This window comes from Nothobranchius furzeri, chromosome 1, assembly GCF_043380555.1.
Source record: "Nothobranchius furzeri strain GRZ-AD chromosome 1, NfurGRZ-RIMD1, whole genome shotgun sequence".
Taxonomy (NCBI): domain Eukaryota; kingdom Metazoa; phylum Chordata; class Actinopteri; order Cyprinodontiformes; family Nothobranchiidae; genus Nothobranchius; species Nothobranchius furzeri.
In genome coordinates, this window is record NC_091741.1 from 71,021,043 (window position 1) to 71,048,483 (window position 27,441).

General features: G+C 39.3%; 1 protein-coding gene across 1 annotated transcript in view; it reads left to right on the forward strand.

The window, feature by feature from the left end:
• Positions 1-24,049, forward strand: part of cplx2b (complexin 2b) — a 75,282-nt gene extending 51,233 nt beyond the window's left edge. The window contains exons 3-4 of the mRNA XM_015951788.3: positions 20,347-20,522; positions 23,665-24,049. Coding sequence (XP_015807274.1) covers positions 20,347-20,522; positions 23,665-23,859 — 371 coding nt within the window. The 3' untranslated portion in view covers positions 23,860-24,049. The remainder of the gene's footprint in view (positions 1-20,346; positions 20,523-23,664) is intronic.
• The last annotated feature ends 3,392 nt before the right edge of the window (positions 24,050-27,441 follow it).

Genomic DNA, 27,441 nt, shown 5'->3' on the forward strand with positions numbered 1-27,441 from the left:
TGCTGTTGGGCTGATTGGACTGACGGTGAATAAAAGCAGAAGGGACACAGAAAGGAAACAAATATTAAATAAACTATAAATTCAAACCATGAAAGTGTATCCCTTAAAAGTCCACACTAAAAATAATCCATGAAAAATGTTTTGTTTTATTTATTTGGGTTACTAATGGTTATAGTTTGATGCAGTATAATACAAAATGACAATTTTTACACTATAGTTCAATGTTAATGTAAATTATTGATGTTATTTAATAATGTAATGCAACAATATTAAACTTTTTATTCAAATAACCCATATTTAGAGATCTTTGTTGTTTCGGTTGGTAAAACTTGGTGCTTGTTGTACAAGATGTAGAGGTTATGCTTAACTGAGTGGTTCACCTGCCGCAGGGTTTATGAAAACATGACCAAATTAACTGAAGAATAAACAAACAATAAATAAAAAATAATCCCTTAAAACAGATAAAGTGACTAAATCAAAGGATTCGATTTTACTTGTCTACTGGTGGTGGTCAGAGGGACGGATGGCGCCCGAGTTCAGCAGGCCTTGCCTCTATCAGCTTACCTCAGGGCAGCTGTGGCTACATCGTAGCTCATTCCCACCGAAGTGTGGATGTGTAAATGCCTGATTGTGTTGTTAAGCACCTTGGGGGGCTGTAGAACCCCAAGAAGGCGCGTTACAAATACTGGCCATTTAGGCCATTTACGAATTTTTAAACTAAATCTCAGAAATTAATAATTCCCTTTACACCAGCCTGACTTTAGGCTTAACAGCTAATTAGCATTCACCAATGTAAAACAAGCCATAACTCAGGTTTGGAGTGAAAGGAGATGACAGACCTTTACACTGGTTGCTACAATACAGTAAACTAAAGTGAATAAAAACCAAAGTATTGATTGGCTGAAAAGATTTAATAATAAGGCAAAACATGTTTTTGGATTAACTGCTATTTTAATTTCCGTTTGTTTTTACTTAGGTTCCTAAAACAGAACATGTTAAGATGAAAGTAAAACTCCAATAAAAGTTTCACCACCAAAAGCATCCTAATTGCTTATGCTTTAATAAATAAAAACATATGCCTGTGATTTATAGAATGAAGAGGAAATTGTTTTAATATGGAGGTAACGCATTCTTTCATTGCTGTAATAAGTTGGAGAAACGGAGAGAGAGACTCCGATTATGCAGAAGTTCCAACTCACAGCTCGGCTGTTTTTATTACCAGCTGTCATTTCATTTCAGATGATGAGATGATAAGTCTAGAGTGAAGAATAATGTGATGTTTGCAGCTTTTTCTGCAATCAAAGCCGAAACCCAAAAGTCTAAGAACCTTTAATAAAAAAAATTTCTATTTAATTTCATAAATATGGATTTATTAAAAAGAGTTGGAGGCAGTTTTGTGTTTTCCTCGTTTGTGTGTACATTTAAATCAACATGATGTGAGGCATGTAGAGCTCCACAGTTTTGCATGGTAAGTAGACTTTGTGTCTGCATGGCTGCTCATGCTGGGAGAAGGATTGGTGTGAATTACATTTTCATATTTCACACGCTCAGAAGGCACCAAAGCCACACAAACCCAGGCTGTGGGTGACGACACGGTGGTCGGCGGGAACTCATGTTTGAATAATGCTGTTAGTTGTCACTTATATCAGATTCTTTCCATGTGATTGATGAGAAAAGTCAGACAACTGTCAGGGGATTCATCCGTTAAGCAAATTTACATTTCAAAGTGCTCAAAAGTCATCAAGAGGCAGGAAGGACAGAATTGTGATTTCTGATATTACCAAAAAATTCAAGAGATCACATTTCTTAATGTTCCTGCATGATCTGGAACTCTTTTTGATTTAGCCAAAGCCAGTGTTACAAATAGAAATGTGGGACGAGTTGATGAAGAAATGAGGATAAACTTCAAATAAATTGAGACATTAACCCTCTCAGGCTCAAAATAAGTTTTCGATAAAAGGACGAACAACTACGTCCTTCAGGGGTACTTCTGAGTTAAAAAATGCTCATGAAATACATATGTGGAGTAAACAGGTTTTAACATTTCAAATCTGCAACGCCTGCCTCCAGAGGGTTAATGATAACACTGTGTGAATAAATCACTATGTGCACTTTCACACTGCAGCTGTTATACCCTTGAAAGGAATTTTGCATTATAGCACGGCTTCAGACGAATCCCTAACATTATTTTTTTGCGAAAATCCTTTTCAATTACCTGCTCAAAGTAAAAACTTTAAAGGAGATAAATCATGTCAAACTCAACTTTTACATTTTTATGTGCTGCATGTAGATCTCTACTGTCTCTATAACCACTCCAAATCCATCCATCCATCCATCCATCCATCCATCCATCCAGTTTCTGTCAGTGCAAGAGAGCTGCTGCTAGAGGCTCTACTTCGAGCTCTTCACAGATATCGGAGCTTCTCAGCTTATAGCAGCCTGAGCGGGGTTGGGTGGGCATGGCCAGCTCCAGCTTGTTTTCCTAAAGTAACAGAGCTCTGAAAGTACTCATGCTGGAAGGTACTGAAACTATCAAGAATAAACAACTGAAATGGTTTTATGTGAGAGGGCTTTAGTGCAAAGAACTTCATGAAAATTTTTGGTAATCTTTATGTGTAAAGTAAGTAAGTTAATTTTATTTATACAACACTTATCACAGACAGAATCACAAAATGTCCCTACCTATCTAGCTGAAGACAAATTATCCTGTTTCTCTTGGTGTTGTACTTCTGGTAGCCAGAGTCTGCGTCCTCTCACACAATTGTGCTTTTTAAAAATAAAAAGTATCCACAGCTATTGAAAAAAAAATTATGCCTGTAATCCTACAGCACACACCAGCAAGGAAAGAACTACAGACGTTGACAAAATTATTGGTACCCTTCAGTCAATGAAAGAAAACCACACAATGGTCACTGATATATCTTGAATCTGACAAAAGTCATGGTATATACAACTTTTATTAAATTTAACCAGTGAAAGTCAGACATTGCTTTTCAGCCATGCTTCAGTGGAATTATTTAAGAAATAAACTGGGGTTTGTCTTTCATTGAACAGATGTTACCAAAAATTTTGTGTGCATCTGTACATAATTTTACCGGCTGTTAACACCTGGGAAAAAGTCTGAGGAGATTTTAAATTTTATGTCGGGAATAATGTTGCATTTTTTTTATATGGAGGGAAACTTACACTGAACTGTCACAACCTGTCCTGTATCCCCATTCTGTTCAGTCCTGTGTCCATGTAAATTACTCCCACCTGCCTCTCGTCTCCCAATAACCCAAGGTCCCAGCTCTTCCTGTATTTGAACCCTCTCGTTCCTGTTTGTCTTGTCGGATCATTGTTTCAGTGTCCCGCGTGCCTGTCATTAAAAACCCTTTAACTGTGCCTGTTTGCCTGCCTGCCTTCCCATGCGCTTGGATCATGGACGTAATTTTGGGGAGGGTCACGGGGGACATGTCCCCCCCACTTTTTCCAAAGTCAAGTTTGGACCCCTGTACCTTTTACCATCCAAAAACAATATTACGCTATATTAAAATGACACAGGTTGAGCTCTAGGACCAAGCAGAAAACAACAGTTTGTGTTGAAGCCTGTTCCCCATTAGAACATACTGTAAAGATCCCCCCCCCCCTCCCGTGCCCCCCCCCCCCCCCCACTTCTAAAGTGAAAATTACGTCCTTGGCTTGGATCCTCACCTCTGCTCACCTCACAGGCGCTCGTGACACATTGTCATGCCTCTAACAAGTCTCCAACAGTTGTGAACTGGATTTAGGAATCCATTTGTGTAGAAAATGTGTTGCACGCGTTGTTTGATGTTGACACCTACACCTCACTTTCCTCTCTGGCTTTGAAAATTTCAGAATGGTTCAAAGTCATGGGGTGATTTAGGATTCAGGTAAAAGTTGCATTACCTTTACATTTTTATTTTATTCAACTACAGCTCATCTAAAGTCAGCTGATCATAAAAAATCAGATAACTGGCTTTTGGTCTGTCCCAGTTCTTAGCCAAAACAGTAAACAAATAAAAAGTTGTTGACCCAGTTAAATAACTTTCATGCATGTAAAATCCTCCAAGAGCTTTTATTTCAAATGTATCTCCCTTTTCCACATCTCATTGACATTAAAATGCCAGAGGCTTATATTCTTTAAAACGTACTGCTCAGTGTTCAGCTTCCTGTGATGAATTTTAAAAGACCACAGTGTCTTATACATTCATTTTAGTCTTTGCATTAAGCTTTGCGTCAAACAGAATGGGCTGTCACCATCGTCCCCAGAGATCAAATCATTTATTTATAGAGGACAGATCTGAAAATGGTATGAAATGAAAGCCATGTTAGAAGTTGTTGTTGGCCATGACATCAAAGAACTGTCTGCTGGGGGATTTCACTGCAGAGCTGATAAGGGAGCTGCATTAGCATTAGTATTGTTAACCGTCTGGGAAATACAGTTATGGCAAATGCAAATGCAGGATTTATAGATTCTCTTAAACATGGCTCCTGGAAGAAAAGATTAAGCAGCACTTTTTCCATTAGCACTTGCAAAATCTGAAGCAGCCATTAATGTAAAGAATAAAACATGAAAGTGAAATGGATTTGAATCAGAAACTCATTCTGAAGAGAGAGGACCATGACACACTTTATGCTTTGGGTTTTTACAGAAACAGAGAAGCTCAGTGCTAAAACACATGAAAGGTTCAGGTTTGTGCCACGTGTAAAAAGAAGGAACTTGTTAATTAGTTAACCTGTTAATTAGCTTTGGAATAAATTCAGATGTGTCAGAAGTCTCATTTAAAGAATGGAAAAACCAGCATCATAAATAAGGTGAAGGAAAACACATCCAAAATGAAACAAAGAATTTAGTTCAGTTGCTTTTCAGACATTTTGCAGAGACTTAACCTAAAAACTATTCACAGTCTCTGTCTCCATCTTGATCTGTGAGTAGGAGATCCTAAGATGGTTAAATATGCAATAAAAACCTCTGGTCAGACTATCAATCAAATACTTTTTTTCACTGATCTTTGATTTTCACAGACTCTAATTTCCCTGTGGGATTAATAAAGTATCTTTGAATTTGAATTTGAATCAAAATGAGCTTTCAGCTCCACGGAGAGTAGGAATCATTCCGGACTGTTGGAGTAAACTGCAGCAGAGAACAAACCAGAAATAATTAGTTGTGAATTGGTTCAAGTAGTGGAAGATTGAACAATCTGACTGACAGGCATAGTTCCTAAAATATTAAATGTGCTGAAATGTGGCTTTCCAAAATCAAATTGTTATTGCAAATTTCCAGATGTATTTTTTTCCTCAAAACCTGCATAGTATCAAGAGCCAATTAGTCTCTGCTGTCATAACAGTCTGCTCTATAAATAAATGCCATGCTAGTTAGTGCAGTTTAGTTTGAGAAATAATGCTTTTGGAGCTGAATTGGCCATTTTTGAGGACTGAACATGTCTAATGATTGCTGAGTCATGTGTACTACACTGTATTGAAACTATTAACTATTTTTATGGTGCAGAATCAGACTCGGAGAGGAATAGAGGACCACATTGTCACGAAGTGACGGGCAGAGAACCAGAGAGATTTTTTGTGTGTCCAAGTTGATTTGGGTACTTTAGTTTAGGAATGTCTTAATCCAATATCAGGTATTGATTCAGGGTCCTAATAAACACATTTTGATCCTGATGATGATGCAAATCCCTTGATCACTATTGGTGACCGATCGTAAAATCGATGTGTTAAAATACGACACAACTAGCTCAGCTGGAAGAAAGAACTCCTTTCTTCAGGAGCAGGTGGTGGGTCAACGAGGCAAACAAACAATCAAATGTTTAGTTACGTGCTGATTTCATCTATACTCACTCATTCATCATCTTAACCACTTGTTGGGTCACAGGGAGCAGTGGGACACGCTGAAAAGTTGGTAGAACTGTTGCCTTGCAGCCAGGTCACCAGTTTGAGCTCCAGCTGCGTGACCTTTCTGTGTGGAGTTGCATGTTCTCCCCATGCATGCATGGGTTTTCTGCAGGTACTCTGGTTTCCTCCCACATTTCATAACTCAAATTTGTAATCTTTCATCAATTTATTAAATTTGCGAATGTTATGACTTAATTTTTTTCTGATGTTAATCTATTTCTGTTTAGAGATCATTATGATGTAATTACTTTGTTTTATTTTGTTTTGATATGAAGCACTTGTTATTCTATGTCTGTGATAAGTGCTATTTAAATATGATTTACGTACTTACTTACTTATATAAAAGCAAGCATGTTAGGTTAAATGGAGACTGAAAATTGTCCCTATGAAAGAGTGTGTGACTGGTCGTTTGTCTCCATGTGGCTCTGTGATGAACTGGAGACTTGTCCAGGGTGCGGATAATGGAAAGATCAATGGATTATTGAGTCCTTTAGGTTCTGTTGAGCTGTGATAACTTTGTGGAGACGCCATCAGCTGGCACACTACCGCCAACTACTGAACATTCTCCTTCTCTTGATGTTAACTTTTACATAGAAAGTAGTGTGGGCATTGCAGTAAAGTCACTGACCCAACAAGTCAGTAACTTGATGCAATCTCCTGGAACTGAACTTATCCTCAAACTGCTAATAAAATATGAAAATAAATAAATAAGGCTACGGTGCTTGGTTGTTTCACTGTAGTCTACTGAAAGAAAATGATGGTGCAGCAAGCCTCACACAGACATTGTTTTTAAAATCAATAGCAAATTCTCAGATGACTAAAATAAAAAGATTGTTTCTTCAATCTAATTCTCTACCAATGCAATGGTTAACATCACCCCCACACCACCACTACTATTCTTTGTTTTGTGTTTCTTCCCTTTGTTCAGTTAAGAGCTCACATCGTTATAAACTAGAATTCTAACCTGCCCTGAGAGGTTTCTAATATTAACATTACAACAGAATGCTTTCTCTCTGTCCCGGCTCCCCGCTCGGCGATCTTGTGTTGGAGTTGCAGCGTGACATGCTGTCACCTACATGACTCATTACTGCAGTGACTTCTCAGTAATTACAAATGAAGTTCAGTAATTGCTCCCTGTGATCTGAGGCACGCGACCAGAAGACTGACATGGGTTGTGCTCATCTGAAGAGGCACGAGTTATTAGATCTAAATTCCATAGATCCAAAAAGATATGATCTGATGGTTTTTCTAACTCATTATCATGATACCTGCTTTAAATTAATATTTGTGTGTTTGATTTCATCCACATTCAACAGCAGAAATGCTAAATTAATGTGTGTGTGTGTGTGTGTGTGTGTGCGTGCGTGCGTGCGTGCGTGCGTGCGTGCGTGCGTGCGTGCGTGATAAATGAGGTTTCTGTTCAACGAGCCCAGACTGTGTGAGGCTGCCATCCATCGATAAGAGTTGTAAACGGATGAAAAAGCAAACAAACGATGTTCCTGATGCCATGTGTCCCTTGGGCTCTAGAGATAGAGCTTTTCATCACATGTGTCTGCTAATTCTGTTTTCTACGGTGTACGTCTGGTGACATTGAGGAAAAGAAATTAACTGATGGCCACGAGTTAATAACTCGTTCCCATGCATTAAAGATCTCATGGTCACACATTAATAACTCTTGGGAACGCGTTAAATATCTCGTGGCCACTAGACGGACTCCGTAGTTTTCTTATTGATGTTCAACATATTTCATAAACTGTTAGTTTTTTTTTTACATTTTTATTTAATTTAATTGCTGTTGTGATTTTTTCCATCTATAAATAGTTGATGCCTGAAATAAAACACATAAACAGAAAAGAACAGACTAAAAAAAATGTCCTCTTGACCTCAAGATTCTCTTCTCAGATCATGACTCCAAAGACAAGAACTGTAAAAGCACCTTGACAGGTACTGTACTCCAGTATAAAGCCACACAGGCAAATTTGGAAAACAAAACTGTGTAGCGGAATATAGTTGGTATATTCTTACATTTTTATTAAGGTTCAGAGATATCACTGATTCAAACCTGAGCTGGATCATTAATCTTTGGACCGGGCCCTTAGAATCAAAAGAGGTTGTTTTTACCAAAGGGAATTTTATTCAAACACCTTCTATTGAGTTAGAGACAAGAAGAGAGAGAGAGATGGGACGTTTAAGAATATTTGTTTTATAATTATTTGAAACAATCACCAGGACTAACTCTCTAATGATGGATGCAGATGGATGTAATGCTGAGGTGTTGATGTGTGTGTCAGTTCAGAATCTCCATCTGGTGGAGGCGAATCTGAGTGCGAGGTGTTGTTTGCCCTAACTGACCGGTATGGACTTCAGGAGGAAGACATGAGACGCAATCTATGCCGATCTACGTACCGTGCGGAGACCTCCGTGTTAGATCCGGATGCCAGGTCCTCGACCCTCCTTGGTGCTGGAACTGGTGAAACAGCGTCGGCAGCACGACAAACCAGTCTATGGATAGTCTCCCGGTACAACGGCAGGTTTCAACGTCATGTAGGGACCCCCCTTATTGGGTCGTAGAGTTCAGCTTTTATTCTGAAGGAACCGTCGTCTTGTTGATAAAACGACAGAGTTTTCCAGCTTGACAGTTCTCAGTTTAAAAGTAGAAAATACAGCTTAAAAGTAGAAAATACAGCTGGCCAGTCTGTACTTCACTTAGCGATGATGGACATCAGATGGATTTGAGAGCTGGTTGAACTCATGTTGGAACTTGCGGTGGAACTTGTGATGGAACATGTGATGGAACTGAGTTAAAATGGCGTTGTTCTGTTTTATTAAGCTCAGATGTTTAGGATTCTTAGCGAATCAGAGTGGACTGATTAACTAAACACCACAGAGCTCTGCCACGCATCAGAAAGGAAAGTTCTGATTGGATGAGTGAACAATGTGTCATGTGTTTACCTTATGTGGATCAGGATGTCTAGCTCAGTTAGCCCAAGATCCTGTTATTCATTAAACACATAAATCATAACATTGTGATTTCACAGATCAGTCACCTGATTATTATTGACCAACAGTTGTTTTGATTAGCTTTATTAGAAATAAAGTTCTTTGATTAACTAATGAAAAGCATTCTTCGTCCTTCTTCTGTCTTCTTTGCTGGAATGTAAACACCAGAAGCAAGCACACGACCTTGGCAATTTATGCACACTGTCACTGTGTCAAAGGGCAGCTGTTAAGGGCAGAAATGGCATAACACTACAACTGTTAGAATGTTACAGGAGGGCCCGCTTCATAACTGAACACTGGTTCAGTCATCTCTCTGAACTTTATAAAATAGCACCCCATCCACCTATCCCAACTGGACTGGACCTTTCAGTGGGACTTTTCCTTCAGCAGCACCCCCACCCACACACACCCACACACACACTACACCTCGGACCAGCCCTCCAACTCACAGAGAGTTTTGATGTGGCCCTCAGCCGCTTGTGTTTGAGTACCACCGCTCTAGAGGAACGTCAACGAAGCCTTCAGCCTGAGAGCCAGTTGCTCTGTTTGGGACAGCTGGAACAATAAGATCACACACTACCATCATGCATAAAACACAATAAAATGTCTCTCAGTCCTAAGAAGCATTTTAACATAAAGTAAATAATGCCATATAAAGTTTTTTTCTCTGAAAGTTGAATGAGTGATTATTTAACTTTGAGTCAGTGTCAAATCAAACTAAACCCAAAGTGTGTTTTTATTTCCCTAGTGACACAGGGCATTTGCCTGAGCTAGCATGGCCTGCCGGACTCGTCCTGTGTTTAATTCTGCACAGAGAAAGAGTCTGGTAACTCATAGGGAGAGAGATACTTGAAGGGCGGGACAAGGCAGCTCAAAAATAACCAATCAGAAAAAACACAGAAATGCAGACTGTACCGCGCAACGCTGTAGTAAAAAATGGCATCTGGCAATGGCGCAAACATCTATTTAAAAAAAAAAGGCTTTTAGCACCTCTACTTGTTGTGGTTTTAAATACGTGTCTAAGTCATTTAGACCAGAGGAAAGCAGCAAACTCCCTTTCAGTCGCCATGTTTGTGACAAACTTGGCGTTATGGTGTGTGACGTACGCTACTCGGGGTTATTCGAACAGGAGAGTTCCCAGACCCTTTCTCTGTGCAGAATTAAACAGAGGAGGAGTCTGGCTGGCCAGCTATGCCTGAGCACCATCCAATAATAAAAGTGATCTTTGTGGTAAGACCCTTACTCTCAGCAGCAGGGTGGAGATATTCTGCACCCAACATTTTCCATTTCTTCTCTTTTCTCATCCAAACTGTTGCTTGAGCTCTCAAAGGACAGCCGTGTTCCAAAAACCAGAGCAGTAAATAGCATGAACAACTCAGTGTGAGAAAGTGACTCAGTGCTGCTTTAACAAAAGATCTTTTTAAGGTGTGCCACTGAGAAAACCTTGTGTGGGAGTTAAAAACAGCCACAGCTCTTTTAAAGCATTGGGATGTATCCATGACTTCTACTTAAACTTTAATCGGTTTGGAGGAGGTTTTATTTTGTACTTATTTTTTGGTGACATTATGAACACCGCTATCACACGCCACACAATCGTTCTTTATTACTGTTATTATTATCTTGCCTGGCCCAACATAAAGTCTACAAACTGGAGATTTGTTATAGTTTGTGGCTGAAAGACCCAAACACTGGATCAAAATCAATATGAAACAAAAATGTGCTTCTTTTAAAGTTACAGTCCCATTACTCATCACACACTGGTGAAATTCATCTCCACATTTGACCCATCTCCATGGGGAGCAGTGAGCTGCAGCTGTGGCTGCACTCGGGAACTATGTGGTGGTTTAACCCCTCAATCCAACCCCTTAAAGGGACATTATGGAAGTTTGACAGCCAAAACATGTATAGAAATAATACATTTCTTCTTCATACATTCTCCTGCAATGCCCTGGTCCTGTAGAATGAGCCCTTGCATTTTTACTGTGATTGCCTGTTTTTCTGTAAAATCACAGATAAAGAGAGCTGCTCGGGTCGAGCAGACTGCTTCATGCGCGTTCACGCTCAGGCATCGCCCGTAGAATTTGCTATCAGTAGGTTAGCAGCAGAGAGAGAGGTAGTGCCAACTCAGCGACTTTGTTGCTGTTCCTAACACCTAGTGATGAACCTAGCTACATTTCTGAGGACCCTTAGCTACTTTCTTCCAGATATTTCCTGCAAATTAGCAACAAAATAGCCATTTTCGCTCCGAACCGTTCTTTGAACGTTGTTTCAGCTGTCATCAAGGATATAAATATTACAGATACAAAAGATATCACCAGCACTTTAGCACACCTAGTTAGACGTCTGACTCTTGTGCAGAAGACCTGGGTTCAATTCTGGATGTGAACATAATTTATTTAGAATTTATTTTTTACATTAATGGTATTTTTTTACAGTAAGAGGCCCAAATTTTTATTTGAGACTCGCCAAACGGCATTGAATTCACAGATGAAAAAGATGTGGGTTCAACTTTCATTTTGGAACAATTTTTCAAGCAAGGGAAGGGAAGCTCTGTGAAGCTGACGGACTGACCCATCTTCAACCTTTGTCGGCTGTGCTGAAGAGAAAGGTACAGAACCAAATTATTTAATTAATTAGCTGCGTGTTCTCCTGTCCTCTGTCCTCCGGGCCACACACACACACACACACACACACACACACACACACACACACACACACACACACACACACACACACACACGAGACTGTCTCAGCTGTTATTTTTGTTAAGGAGTGTGCACGTACAGCATGCGTGCCTCGTGCACAAGCCTACTATTGAAGCTGCCGTTATGCTTTTGGCCTGAGGGGGCAATCGCAAGCATAAAAATTCAAAACTCCGTAAAGTCCCTTTAAAGCTGAGTTAAAGCAGGGAGGCATTGAGTCTCTTTTTTAAGTGCAGGATTTGAACCTTGATCTCCCAGTCCCAGGGCAGACACTCTACCACTAGGCCACTGACATCAGCAAATTGACATCATTAAATCAGACATGGAGAAGAAAAACAGCTACGAGTTTAACAAGCTTCAAATCCTTGTTTCAGGGTGAAAGAAGGGATCTGGACGTTTTCTGTTTGTTCTTTTTTAATCAGCTCCAGGTTAAAGTGAAATGCTTCTAATCACACAATGTCATAAATCTGGCGGGGTGAATTCTGGCAAAGTCGGTGAACAGCAGGACTTAAGCTAACGCTCATAATCTAGCTAACACTTAACTTTTGTAAATACCACTCTCTATGAGCCCCGTGTGATAAATCTTCCCTCGAGGTAACTGGACAAGAAAAACAAACTCAGTCACAACTTTTTCTCTCAGTTCATTACTCCCTGTTTCCTCACCTAGGTGTGCTACTTCTTGTGATAACTGAACTGGGCTTGAACTAGTTGAAACCATGCTAAACAAAGCAATCATAAAACAACAACAACAATAAAACAGTCTCAAGGGCTACTTTTCCTTTTGTTCATTACTTGTTTTGCTCCCTGTTAACTATGCCTTTTCCATTCGATATGGTAGACCCCTGTAATCAGGTGACTTGGATGAAAAAAGGGTCAGTAGCAGCCTGACCAGGTCACGGGTGAGCGTGGCCAGCTCCAGCTTGTTTTCTTAAAGTGACAGAGCCCTGAATCGGGTCATTCTGGAAGGTACTGAAACTGTCAAGAGTAAAATTGCTGAGATAGCTTTTGGTGAGTGAGATTTCTTGAAAGGAACTTCATAAACATCTTTTGAATCAACCACAGAACTATTCTAACTTAAGATAAAAAGTCGTAATATGTCCTTGTTAAAACAAACTCATTACATTTAATATATTGCTTAGAAATGTAGTAGTCTCATGATCCTTGCAATTCTTTTTATTTTTTAACGTTCCTCTTTTTGTTGCTCTGCAAATAAATGAAAAAATTCACCAGATTTTAGTCTGCTAGAAAATAATATGATTTCATTTTACTGAGGGCACTAAAGAAATGAACACAGCCAATATTTTCGGTGTTCTTCACCCTAAACTGGGTAACAAAGCCCATATGGTTCCTTTGGTGGTCACTCCATTGGATTTTGGGACCTCCTTCCTGCACAGCTCGGGGCAGCAGGCCGATGACGATGGTCCACGCGGCGCGATGTGGGCTGAGAGGGTTGATGCATGGACCTGCTGCTCTGCAGCCGTGGGCCTGCTGAGGACTGGTGACAGATGGGAGAGCAGGAACACAGAGTCTTAGAGCTGGTCATGCTGTTTCTTACTATCACTTGTTTTTCTGCATCATCTCCAGTTCCTCTTCTGTTTGAATATTTCTGTTTTCAGTCTTTCTCTCTGCCTCTTCTTTTAAATCAATATTCATGTTCCTCTTTTTTTGCTCTTATTTTACTTCATCTCGAATTTAATTTAAGATTTTGTATTTGCACTTGACCAAATTTACTGTCATTAATTCTTTTATATAACTCAGAAAAGTTGACTTTTTTTCTTGTATTAATTTTCACGACGTCTAATCCATACCTTCAGAAGATAATAACCTTTTTCCTTTTTGGTTTTCATTTTCTTTTTTAGCACGTTTATCCTTTCTATCCTTCTCCAAACACCTTATGGCTTTAAGGTGAATGTTTCTTTTGACATTTCAGCACCAAACATGCATCTCTAACTCATACATGACTCTCAGTGCACTGCAGGGAAAAGCTCTTGAAGCCCAGTTGCACCAGGAAGACACGACAATCGATCATGCTCTCATAGTAGAAACGAGATAGTAAAGCACGAAGGCCACAAACACGCAGAGGGAATTAGAGGCTGTGCATGTTCTTCTCATTCTGTGGGAGTCAAATAAAGTACTACTAATGCTTCTCATGTTTTCACACATGCATCAAATTTAATGCTGGATTTTATGTAACTGCTCACACTCTAATCCAACTTCTTGCCATCCACAACTTCCTGAATTCTTTCTTTATCCCTTTTTCTTATCCTCGCTTCTTCTCGCTAAACCCTTTCCAACTTTAAATTTAGTCCCTGGGTCTCGGCTGACCTAATAAATTCTTTCAAAGCTGCAGTGAGTTCGCAAATGGAAGTCAACAAACAGGTTAGATACTGTAAGGTATGGTCTTCTGTTGCTGTAGCCCATCTGCCTCAAGGTTCTACGTGCTATGTGTTCAGAGGTGCTCTTCTGCATACCTTGGTTGTAACAAGTTACTGTTGCCTTTCTATCAGCTCAAACTAGTCTGGGAATTCTTCTCTGACCTCTAGCATCAACAGGACATTTTCACCCACAGAACTGCCGCTCACTGGATGTTTCCTTTTTCAGACGATTCTAAACCCTAGAGATGGTTGTGTGTGACATTCCAGAAGATCAGCAATTTCTGAAACACTCAGACCAGCCTGTCTGGCACCAACAACCATGCCACGTTCAGAGTCACTTAAATCACCTTTCTTCCCCATTCTGAAGCTCGGTTTGAACTGCCGGATCATCTTGACCATGTTAACATGCCTAAAAGCATTGAGTTGCCACCATGTGTTTGACTGATTAGTAATTTGCATTAACAAGCAGTTGAATAGTTGTACCCAATAAAGTGGCCAGTGAGTGTAATTTTTTTAAAATCCAGTTGACATCACATTACAAGTGGTGCACCAACACCTGGAGAACCGACAGCCAAAAAGGTTCTGACTCCCACAAAGAGCAACCCTAAAACCTCTTTTTTTGGTAAGTTTCTGTGAGGGGAATTCATGGGTGCCAATGCACCATATCCATATCGATCCAGATTGCTCTATGCATGGGTCTAAGGTCAAAGGTTACCCATAGAGCTAAACAACCTTCCATTTTGAGGCTCCAGATGAATGGTGTGACTCACATTATTTTTAAGCCATAGTACTCACAAACTAAAAGCAGAAATACAGAAATATAATATAATCTTTCATATACATATTTAACTGAGGAACAGGTTGCCACTTGAATATGACAAATACAGTAACTAACACTGTATTTGTACATCTGGGTTCTTCCTTAAACACCAAGATTCATCAAAATAATTTATTTATAAATTAGAATCTTTTAATCATGTTTTAGTGTTTACTGATTACATTAGCTGTGAAGCAACTGCAGGTTATTCAGAATGCTGCTGCTAGAGTCTTCACAAGAACCAATAGAACCAAACACATCACTCCTGTTCTTAAATCTCTACACTGGTTACCAGTAAACTGCAGAAGAAATTGTATAGTACTTCTACTAGTTCATAAATCACCCAATGGCATCGGGTCAAAAAACATGTCGGATCTCCTTCCTGTATATACACCCAAGCAGGGCTCTGAGATCCTTAGGAAACAGTCAGTTGGTAGAGCCTCAGGTAGAACATCCAGGATATTTCTAAATAAAACCCATACTGCATTTATCTTTCCTGTTTTCCTGTTATTATTTATGACAGGGATTTCAGTTCACAGCGACTGACAGCTCATAATATTTTTACAAGTACTTCTTTAAACATATACGATATGTCTGATTTGTAATCATTTGGAGCTCTCGCAGGAGGAAATTTCCAGAATTGCAGCTGGTGTAAATGGAAGTTTATTCGGAAGCCGTACGAATTCTGGACCACATTCGTTCCACATTTGATGCAAATGAAGGTTTACTGAGAAATAAAGGAGTTAAAAAAACTCAAAAACAGCAGTAAAAAAGATAACTAAATCACAGAGAAACAAAGAGCTTGGCCAAAATGTTTGCAAGCATTCTCTACTTGCATGTGTTGCAGGGCATGGCTATCATGTGACTTTAACATGTTCTAACAATTTTCATGACAATAATAATAAAATTGTCACATCGTTATTGTGCATATCTGAAATTCGTCTCCGTTTAGTTTGTGTGAGATTTAACTAATTTAGATATTTCAATCAAATAGCAGAACATGAGGACAAATAGCTAAATATCGAGGAAGCACGGAGAACACTAAGTGGAACATTAGGAACCATATTTTGGTCAGAGGGACTTTTACTCAGGTGAGGTTGATTTTGTTTTTTCTTTTGTTTGGTTTTAACTACATATCATATCAGACTGCACTGCAGTTACATAGTTCCAAGTGGTCAATTTTTCACCATCTAATGGACAAGATAACCTTCATTCATATCTTGTTGTGTATATTTATATGGAATCATCACATCTTATTGGTCATTTTCAGTTACGCTGTAATGTTTCATTTCACTACACTGCACATATACTTCATGGGTTCTGACTAATCAAGTCTCATGGTAGAACATTTATCATGAAATATTTTCATTGTAGCTGTGGTCTTCAACCAGTTAATGGAGTTAATCGTTTGCAAAGCCCTAAATGTGCATCAGAAATGATTTGTTCCTTGTGTCCTCTAATTATAGACCCAGTTTCTTTCCTTTTTCTGACCGAAGTCGAGGCTCTCATTCCTGATGTTAGAGCCTTATCATAGCACTCCTCCCAGACTCCACAGCAGGAAGCTTTAGATGACTCCAAGGCTTTTGGGAAACATGACAGTCATAGACTTCCACACAGCCAGTGTGTCACAATTAAAGATTATGGATTAAAATCCCATCAGTTGTCTCAAACGCTGGTGTGTGGTGACATTTGTTCACCACATTTGACCCATCCCCTCGGGGAGTGGTGAGCTGCAGACACAGCAGCACTCGGGAACTATTTAATGGTAAAAATAAAACAAGCCAATTAGCCTTGAGCTGTAAGACCAGTCATGTGTATGTTTGGGAAGAGGCAGATTTAAAATAAACAGCAGCATATGTGAATGATTGCGTAGATTGTACAAAAACAAAAAGATAAAGGATCAGAAACATTAAGTAGTTGGGAGGAGTGCTGAAAACACAACAGTCTTGGGTTCTAATTCAGTTTAAAAGCTTGTAAAACTAAAAATAACCCTATGCAGCCTCCTCCCTTATAATGTCTGTATTAAAGAATAAAATGTTGCATTGCATCCACAATATAATCCAATTTTTCAGACTTGCGTGTTTTAGTAGTTTGGTATCTGTTGCTGCTCTAATGAGACATTGAACTCAGCTCAAAAAACAGGATATAAGCTCAAACCGGGTAACTGTGTGTCCTGCTGTATTCTAAGTTGTAGTTGCAGACTAAACTTCATTTCAAGAGTTTTTCTGTTCAACCAGGCAACAGAGGAATATATTATCCCAGAGGTGATGAAGGATATTCCTCCTCAGTCCTTTTGTCTGTGAAGCCTGCTTCCCACACAAGGTTTAAAAAATCTCCTCAAGCTTTCAGCAACAAAGACATGGACGGTTTACAGCCCTGCTCAGCAGCTCTGCTTTGTCCTCAGGCAAAGAACGGAGAAGCTGAATATTGTTTAAGGTTTATTCTTATGTTGCTGCAAACCTCAATGAGATGCTGTGGTCTTTATGAATGCATAGAAATAAGTCATGAATAATGTAACTCCAGTGTTGTTTAGTGCATGCACGAGAAGAATGTGACTTCCCAAAGAGAGCAGCAGAAGAAAAAAGAAACTGAGACGGCATCTCATTCCTGGATAACAACTGTTGTGACTTGAATGGAAAAAATAGTTGTCTTATTTTATTTTAACACCTAAATAAACACCTAATAACCATTTCATTTCAATTCAGTTCAAGTTTAATTATATAGCGCCAGATCACGACAAGAGTTGTCTCAAAGCCCTTCACAAAGTAAACATTCCAATACAGGTCAGTTCATTAAGCCAATCAGTAAAACGTTTCCTATATAAGGAACCCAGCAGATTGTTGTAAAGACACTGGCTAGTGTCAGTGTCTTTACAGCAATCCTCATACTAAAGACGCATTTAGCGACAGTGGAGAGGAAAACTCCCTTTTAACAGGAAACCTCCAGAGGATCCTGGCTCAGTAGAAGCAGCCATCTGCCATGACTCACTGACACACACACACACACACACACACACACACACACACACACACACACACACACACACACACACACACACACACACACACACACACACACACACACACACACACACACACACTACAGTCTTTCTAGATTCAATGAATGTGTTTCCACAGGGCGTGCAGTGATGCATCTCAGATGCATCCTAGAAGCGGTGTGTTGCTGTGTGCTGCTAAATATGCCCTGTGTAAACTATTTATACTTTAGAATGTGTCAAACTCAGTAATTCAGATGAGGCCAGACAGGAAATCAAACATGGCAGATTTCTTATTAAGTATAACAGAATGTTGCCATTACCTGTGACACATCCACAGATCTTTTGGATGAATGCTGCCATATTTCTCCTTGTTATAGAGTGAACAGGCGGAATTACATATATTCTTGTGGGATTCTCTTCGGATTTTGTGATTTCTTAGGACCAGCTATGTAATAAACATCTTTGAAGATTGTTTTGTAGGACTTTGTAATGAACTAACAAATTTGGTCAAATTACAATTTAAAAATAAAAGCTTGGGTCTTGGGCTTAACCCCAGGCCCAGGAACTTTATCGACTCAGGACTTGAGTGGTAGGATTTGAGTCTTGTGACTTGCAAACCATTGATCTTGTCTTTGTGTGGCATTGTAAAATGAAAAAAAGGATGTTGAAAATCTAGAGAAATGTTCATTCTATCACTCATAATTGGTGCTCAGAAGGGAATAAAGCCTTTGTTTGAGGAGTATATCACATTACTGATTGCAAAATAATTTAATGTTCTTCTTTCTGCCTCTACGAAGAAGAGTGAATCTTCACTCCGCCAAGGCATTCATGTATTATTTATTTATTTATTGTTTGTTTGTTTGTTTGTTTCTAACCAAACAGATTGTACTAAAACACCCCGCCATTACAGATCTACAGAATGGTCTGTCTCCACCCTGTTCAACTGTAAATGCACATAATTACTGTTCTGGCTTAAAGTCTCAAGACAACTAAAATAATAAATTATTAACAAACCAAGGATTATTTTTAAAATATGAAATTAATTAGCAGTTGCCTTGCAAGGGACTGGGACTTGTTCTGGTACAATATGGCAAGCTCAGACTTTAGCTCAAGGTTATAATTGTCTCATCAATTTCTCTGCAAAAACAGATGGCTCTGTCTTTAGTTCCTTCCTCTGAGAGCTTGCGAGGCTTTACACCTCGTACAAGCAGACACTGAGATACAGGCAAAGGTCTTCGTAAAGACACGCAGCATGCCGGATGGAGGGCAGGGTGAGAGCAAGGTGGCCTTTAAATTTGCTCAGTGAGTCTGGGAGGTCCACTTCTCATTATAATCTTTTTCCCCCTTCCTGTTAGTTGGATGTGAGCACAGAGTTGAGGGTTCAGGATTTGTCTGATCACTCTTAGAGCACTGTCTTGTCTCCAGCCACTGAGCTAGAAAGAGGAGCCGATGTCTCAAAAGTAAGAACACACGAGGCAGAGCCCGTTGTAAAGGCACAGAGGGAGCATCTTGTGGTGCTGGCCCACACTCAGAAACAGTCTGTCCATCCTTCTTATTCAAACACTCCAGCTAAAGAGAACACACTTTTGTTTTAAAGGACAACAAACATTCTTCATGCCTAATTCAAAAGTGAGATATTTGTTTTGAACGCCAGAACATATGAAAAATAAATCTAAAGTCACTTCACTCTGGCACCATTCTGGTTGTCAGTTTGATTTTCAGGCAGAACTGTTCCCAAGTTCTCTAAACCTAAAATGCACAAACTTACTGCTAAGAAGTTCCAGACTTTCCTCATCCTGTTTAACTAGTAGAGGCGCCTGCACTTTGTACAGCTACGTGTTTTTCATCTTCAAGTGTAATGTTTGGAAAATGAAGCCATAAGTCTGCAGCTGCATTTGTCCTGCAGTGTGACACATCCTGTGGAATGTTGGTTTGCTTCTGGTAAAGAAGCTGGAATCAAACCGGGAACCTTCCAGAATATAGTCATTAGCTGCTCACTTACTCTAAAGACATTTAAGGTGTTTATTCTTAAACTGGGTCATTTTTAACGCATTTCTAACAGGCTGAAATATTAGGCTGAGCTCAGCCGCAGACTGAGCTGTATGGTGATTGTTTGATTTCATCTCTTCAGCAGCACTCGAAACCTTTTTGTTCTCAAGCCTTGACCCATGGTCCAAGTGGACGCTTTACATGAGGATGTAAATTTTAGCTGGAGATAACAAATGCCAGAGCAAGCAGCACAAAAGCAATCAGGAGGATTGCTATTAATCAATTGCAGGGTCTTTCATGTCTGGCTCTTGATAGTGGCACTCGTTCCATCTATTGTCTCTGGTTCTGTCACGGGGAAATAGTGCTGCTCTTTCACCAGCCTGAAAATGGAAATACAAAGCAATAACTATTCAACTATCCAAACCTTAGATGTATCACTGTCATGCCAGAAAGCTATTATGTTCGGGTAATTGTCAAATCTGTGTGTTATGCATTAAAGGATTCTATTTGGTTTGACACATCTTTTTCTCTTTCTCCTTGTTTTACCTTTGACAGGGGCCACCAAAGACATGGGTAAGATGCTTGGTGGAGAGGAGGAGAAGGACCCTGATGCTCAGAAAAAAGAGGAGGAGAGACAAGAAGCTTTGAGGCAACAAGAAGAGGAGAGGAAGGCCAAATACGCAAAAATGGAAGCAGAGAGAGAAAACATCCGGCAGGGCATCAGGGATAAGGTAAGGAACAATTATGTTAACGAATTAAAAACTAAATCTAAAACATAATATCGAAAGCCTACTGCACTAAAAATCTACTGACACTTTCTAAGTCCTGACTTTCCTACACAAAGTGATAACATGTAGGTGGTATTCATGATTAAAATAAAAGTGAAACACATTTTTACAGCTCTGGATTCTGCATTCAGGGTTGCAAAAGTAAGCACATTTAATGTTTTTAGTTGAAGACCATGACTTCTCATATGGTGAAAATGACAGCAACATCATTCAGGTGGTCTGCAACAGACTCAGCTCTCAATTCTTTTTGTGGTAACCTCTAGACAAGGGGCAATCAATTCTGGGCCTGGAGGGTCAGTATCCAGCTCGTTTTAGTGGTTTCTCTGTTTCAACATACTTGATTCAGTGGTTCAATCACCTGTGCAGCAGCTCTGCAGGAGCCTGTTAATTACCTACTGACTGAAATCAGGTGTGTTGAAGCAGAGTTAAAACTAAAATGTGGTGGATACCGGTCCTTTGAAATGACTTTGGAATCAACTTGGATTATTAAGAGTTGGGCATTTCTTTGAGTCAGGAGTAGATAGAGGTATTTAAGTCCTTTATTTAGATGAAGGATATATTTGCAACAGTATATGGCAGACTGCCCTGTTGACTGACTTTCATAGCAGTGAGTTTGTCATGTTGGTCACTGTCCAATAGCATGCAGAAACAGTTTGAAAGACAACCATAGCGTTCGCCCCATGACTGTCTATGGATAGTGAGCGGCAGTGCATTCCAGAGAACGGGAGCTACATACACGAAGGCTCGCTCCCCCCTTGTCTTGTAAAGTATGTCGGAGTGAACACATCTGTTTTTTTTGATTTAGTGAACCACTCCTGTAGACACTAATTGAAGGCTGGGGAGACATTTTAGCAGTTAGATTAAGGTGCTAAAAAGATTAACACATAGCAAGGAGATGGGTTTCATTTTCGGTTTGACCACAGAGAATTAATAACGGGCACTGGGGGTGTTAAAAAGCAATGCAGCTTTATTTATATAGCACATTTCATACACAAAGGCAATTCAATGTGCTTTCCAATTAGCGAGAATAGCAAGAACATTAAAAATCAATGAACACACAATTAAAATTCTGATTTAAAAATCAAAAGAAAAGGATTAAGTTAAAGGGTGAGCAGTTACAATGCAGAACAAGAGCTAATGAATCCATGAAGGTTTTCTATTTTAGAGTTGGGGCACATTTAAGGTCATGAGGAAGCTGATTCCATCTGTGAGCAGGATAGTAGCTAAAAGCAGCTTCACCCTGTTTGGTTCTGACCCGGGGCTGTACCAGCTGACTGTTTCCTAAGGATCTCAGAGACCTGCTGGGCATATATACAGGAAGGAGATCCAACATGTATTTTGGCCCCATGCCATTGAGTAATTCATGAACTAGTAGAAGTAATTTTAAATTTATTCTGTAGTTACTGGTAACCAGTGTAGAAATCTAAGAACAGGAGTGATGTGTTCGGCTCTCTGAGTTCTTGTTAAGACTCTAGCAGCAGCATTCTGAATAAGCTGCAGTTGCTTCACAGCTTTATTGAGAAGACCAGTCAAAAGACCATTGCAATAGTCCAGTCTACTGGAGATGAACACATGCATTAGTTTCTCTTGGCCTTGTCTGGACATGAAGTCCCCGAGTTTTGCTATGTGATGAAGATGATAAAACGCTGATGTAGTTATAGCCTTAATGTGACTAGTGAAGCTCAGGTCTGAATCACTTATGACACCAAGATTTCTAAAGTGGGTCTTTACCTTTTATCCTCTGAAGCCAAGTTGAGCAACAGCAAACCTCCTTCCCATCCTTCTTAAATCCAAAAACAATTTCAGTCTTGTCTTTTTTTACCTGGAGGAAGTTTGCATCCAGTCATTGACCTACTCCAAACACTGGCAAAGTGAGTCTAGGGGACCACGGTCACTAGGTGATAGAGCTACGTAGATCTGGGAATCGTCTGCATAACTATGATAGGCAATGTCGTTATTGTATATGACCTGACCCAGGGGGAGCATGCAGAGATTGAAGAGCAGAGGTCAAAGAATTGAGCCTTGGGGGACCCCGCATGTCATGGTGATCAGCTTTGATTTGTGGTCACCAATAGGGACAATATGACCTCTGTCTTCAAAATATGACTGTAACCAACTATGGACTGTGCCCATTGTCCCACCCAGTTTATGAGCATATCAAGAAGGATGTTGTGGTCCACGGTATCAAAAGCTGCAGTGAGATCGAGCATCATCAGGATAGACGTTTTGCCTGAATTTGTATTTAGACAAATATCATTTAATATCTTAATAAGGGCAGTCTCAGTTGTTAGTGGTAGAGTTGTTTTGCTGTTAGCCAATCAGTGGTGAGATGTCCAGAAATCAGGAAATAGGAATCTAGACCCTGCTGTATTCTGTCACTTCTTCCTCCAGCTGACTTCTGCGCCCTTAAACAGTTACGCCGGAGCTTTTTCCCCCAGAGTATAACTTACAACGCATTCATTCCCACTGCAAATGTATTAAAACTATGAGTAAAGTTGACCTTAAAATCTCTGTATAAGATTGTTCTGTATGTGTGACCTTTCCACAAAATGACACCGGATAAATTGAAAACAGATATTTTTAATCTCTTTATAATCACGAGAAGCACCCAGATTAAGATGTCTCTCTTCGTCTTTGTTTATGTGGAAGTAAATTACTAAACGTTACTAAGCTTGACTTCAATCATATAGAAAGCCACATTTAAACTCAACCTGTCTGATTCTATCACAGACACACAGATGTTCCCGCTGCCCCACATATAGCAGAAAGGGAGTCTGGCAGTCTTCACTTAAAATATGTATTGCTGCAGAATCCCATTAAAGTCTGTCTGGTAAGGCAGCAGAGAGGTCACAGACGAGTCTGGATGAGTTTCCTCCAACATTAGCTGTCAGTCAGCCCAGTGGCCTTCCTGTGCTCCCAAACCCTTCCCCGTCCGTCCAGTTTTATTGATTTTGCTCAAGGACCAAAATCCTCTGCCAGAATGGGTTCTGAGTAAAAACGCATCATAATTGTAAAATTTTTAAGCAGCTTTTTTTTAGCTTTTCATCTTGAAGTTGGTTCTAATCTGTTTTGTTTTTCTCTGCAGTATGGCATCAAGAAGAAGGAGGAGAAGGAAGCCGAGGCAGCAGCAGCCATGGAGCAGGCCTCCGAGGGCAGCCTCACCCGTCCCAAAAAGGCTGTTCCCACTGGCTGTGGTGATGAAGAGGAAGAAGAGAGCATCGTGGACACGGTCATGAAATTCATACCGGCACCTCTCATGGATATGTTCAATAAAAAGTAATCACGAGGGAGTTTGGATGAAACACGTTTAACTTCTTACAACGTTCTTTACATTAATGCTGTACCAACCTGCCCCACCCCATCCTGAATTCACACCTTCCCTCACACTCATCCCAGACCGGTAATCTAAGTGTCCTGGAATTTCGCAGCGTGCCATGATTTTGTCTTTCAGCTAAACAATCTGATCTCAGATGGTGATTCATGCTTTTTAATATCTTGAACAGACTGTCTGCTTCGATGATCTGTTGTCCTACTCTAAAAAGTGTGCAGCCCTCACACAGATCTGATGTATTTTTACTTTAATGTCATATGTTAAGAAAGTGCATCAGTCAGAACAAGACCAGATTTCACCCATCAACCCCTTTTTTGTTTGTAAATAGCCTCAGAGTTGTGAAAAAGTGATATATATGAGTGAAATAGAACATTTAACCTGATGACTAAGAGTAAAAGCCATATTTTTACCTTTTACAAAATTATTCCAAACCATATCAAATGTTCTTAGTGATTATTCCTTTCATGTTCTTGTCAATATTTGATACATACAGTGTATATAAATGATACATTATTGGTTTTCTGTTGTGAAGATTCACCCTGCAAATTGTTCTTTGCATTCTCATTGACTCACAGTGAATGTGTAATACGACCAAGACATTCAAAATTTGTAAACCAGAAAGTGAAGGAATTAATTTGAAATGAAACATTTTTAAATTGTTTACTTTGTAAGCATGCAGTCAATGGTTTTGAAGTAATGTGCGTATATGGGTCCCATTTCATTTGATGTGTGAACGCAGAATACATCGGTATTTGAGGCAATAAGTGGCTCTCTATTTTTTTGTTTGATTAACATTTTATTGGGAGATAATGACTAAAATGTTCTTCCATACACACGTGTGAGGTTTAATAATATTCACATTCTTTAAAACATTTGTTATGCTGGTAGGTATCACTTTAGAATTTGTAGAAGTCGAACCTGGCAGATGAATTTTTAATTCAGTGTTATCTTCATTTTTCTATTATTTAAAAAGAAATTCTAAACCTCACAAACACAACTATGTTGTGAACACACTTTGTGTGAACAGACAGTGACAATAGTGCAATATAATGTTGAAAATGAAGTAGTCCTGTGTCTGTTGGTTTAACAAACGGGAGAAAAGCCCAAAATCAGCAATAACAGACAATCTTCATTGTTGTGTGTTTTTAAAGTTATTCCTTGATGTGTTTGTCCTTAAAGACGTGTCCACATAATGTAGTAAAACTTTTGTACGTCAGCCATGTTTAACTTAAACAGTAAAAAGAGGGAAGGTGGGACAATTTGTTTCGTGTCATGAAAATCATTTATAAATTTACTGAAAATTACTTTTTTTAAACAGACTGCCATTAAGTTGGGCACAAGACAGGAGCGAAAGTATGAGAATCTTTGTTCGAAGTCCTGTATGAAACCTTCATGACCAAAACATTTACTTTTGCTGCAGATTCTGGCCTGGCATGCAGGTAAAATACTTCAATGGCACAAAACTCTTCATGATTTTTCTCCATATGCCTTATATTTTTATTTCACTTCATTCCCGGTGTCTCGTTAAACATTCCAGATGTTTCCAACATTCCACCAGACTTGTGCTGGTAACATACTGATACTTACAAAAAATATTTACAATAGGCCTCAGTTAATACCTTCTTTGCCTTCAACTTCAAATCATGTCTGAAAATGTTCATGTAGCTTCTAAAATTCAACTAAATTTTGAGTTTGGTGACAAAACTTTATCAAATATAGAGTGATTTTGAATTTCATGTGCTCATAAAATCCCTCTTAAATTATAAGGGATTATGTGCTATTAGAGTTGATCGGTTTAGCTAAATTTGTGTTATTCTGTTGGAAAATATTTATGTGACCAATTTGTAGCTGCAACTTCATAACTACTAGTTTTACCACCAAATCATAGTTTTATGTGTCTAGGTCTAAACTAGCACCTAATAACTTGTGTGTGCCATTAGTGAGGTGTTCTGTTTTCATTATGTGTTCTGAAAGCTCTATAATCAAGCAGAATAAAGCATCAGAGGACAAAATTGTAGTGATGATCAATAGAATTTATTTAACCTTTTGTGATTCCAGTATATTCAAAACTGCCTTTGCCAGCCACTTCCCCAACAGTGTGCTAGCATAAATTGAGCAATCAGGCTAGCTAAGGCACTATTTACCATGTATTTGTCATTAGAGCAGTTATTTAATCAAGCCAAAGATGGTGGTAGCAGATTTTCATTAAAGTTAACTGCTTTTCTGCTTGTATATTTTTTTGTTTTAATTTTTTTTAATTCTCAGGTTCTCTAGTGCAATGTTTAAACTGACTTTAACCGTACTAGCCTTTGCTATGTGTACAATTAGCATCACAGCTACATTATCAGTGTCATGCAGGCACTTTTATATTAAAAAAAAAAGATATTTCCCAAGAATATTTTAGAAAGCTACAGTTACTGCCCTTGTAAACGATGCCAACAACACCTTAGCTAACGTTCCCAATGCTAACAGTGAATATTTTCCAAGCTGGTGTGCTCCGAAATGTCATCACCCTCTGCATATCATTCACCTGCTGAATAAAAGGATACACTGTCATCAAGTCATTTCCAATGTATTGCACTTCTATGGCATTCAGATCACTGCCCAAACAAACTGCCTGTGTTAAGGGTGATATTTTGTAGTCCAGAAAAGCTGTGTCAAAAATCCACTTGTGTAACGTCACTTACTGTCCCTTATTCACAGGTTTAATGAACCGCCTGACAAACCTGGCTTTTAGAAAAATAGCTAATATACTGATGTGACGTGAATGTAACTGTCTGACTTTTCTCTCTTCTTGCGTCTGTCTTTCTGTGTTCTGTATGTGTTGAGGAGATATTCTGGTGCACTTTTCTTTTTCCTGTGTGTAGTTTGTCCTGTTTCTGTCCTCTGGTGGTTGGTATTTTGAGAGAAAAAAAAGTTTCTTTGGTGCATTATTTAATTCTGCTAAATCTCCTCAGTGTTCTCCCCTCCTCTTTCTCTCTGTATATCCTTGTGTTCACAAAAATGTATGCATGCTTACAGTGTGTGATGTAGGCGAGGTTGTTGATATAAGCGTTTCGTGTCTCTGTGTTTCAAAGCTCCACCTGTTAGCCTCACTGCATGCCATTTTAGACAAATATTTAAATCTGTAACTTTCCTGCAAAAATGGAATCACCGCACACTGAGAATAAAGTGATTTCATATGATTTTTCATCGTCCTGTGTTTCTGCATCCAAACGGCCTTCAGCCTGTTCTGCCTCTATAAATAAATATATTACATGGAAGTGGTGGTAGAGGCTTACGTTTCTGATTTTGGTGGAAATACCACCCTCAGTCTGTGAGACTGAGGCATAGCTTTACAGTCGTGGATCATCCCATTGCATGACCTTGGTTAAGGAAATATGTGTCATGATCTTGGATGTATATCACATGTTGCTGTTTCTGTCAGTCAACCCTGTTTTTTCATCTCAACATGACTGTTGTGCTTCTTTACGCTTTAATTTTTTGCCCATAAAAAGGTTTTTTAATGTCTACTCAATAAAAGCGAAAAGG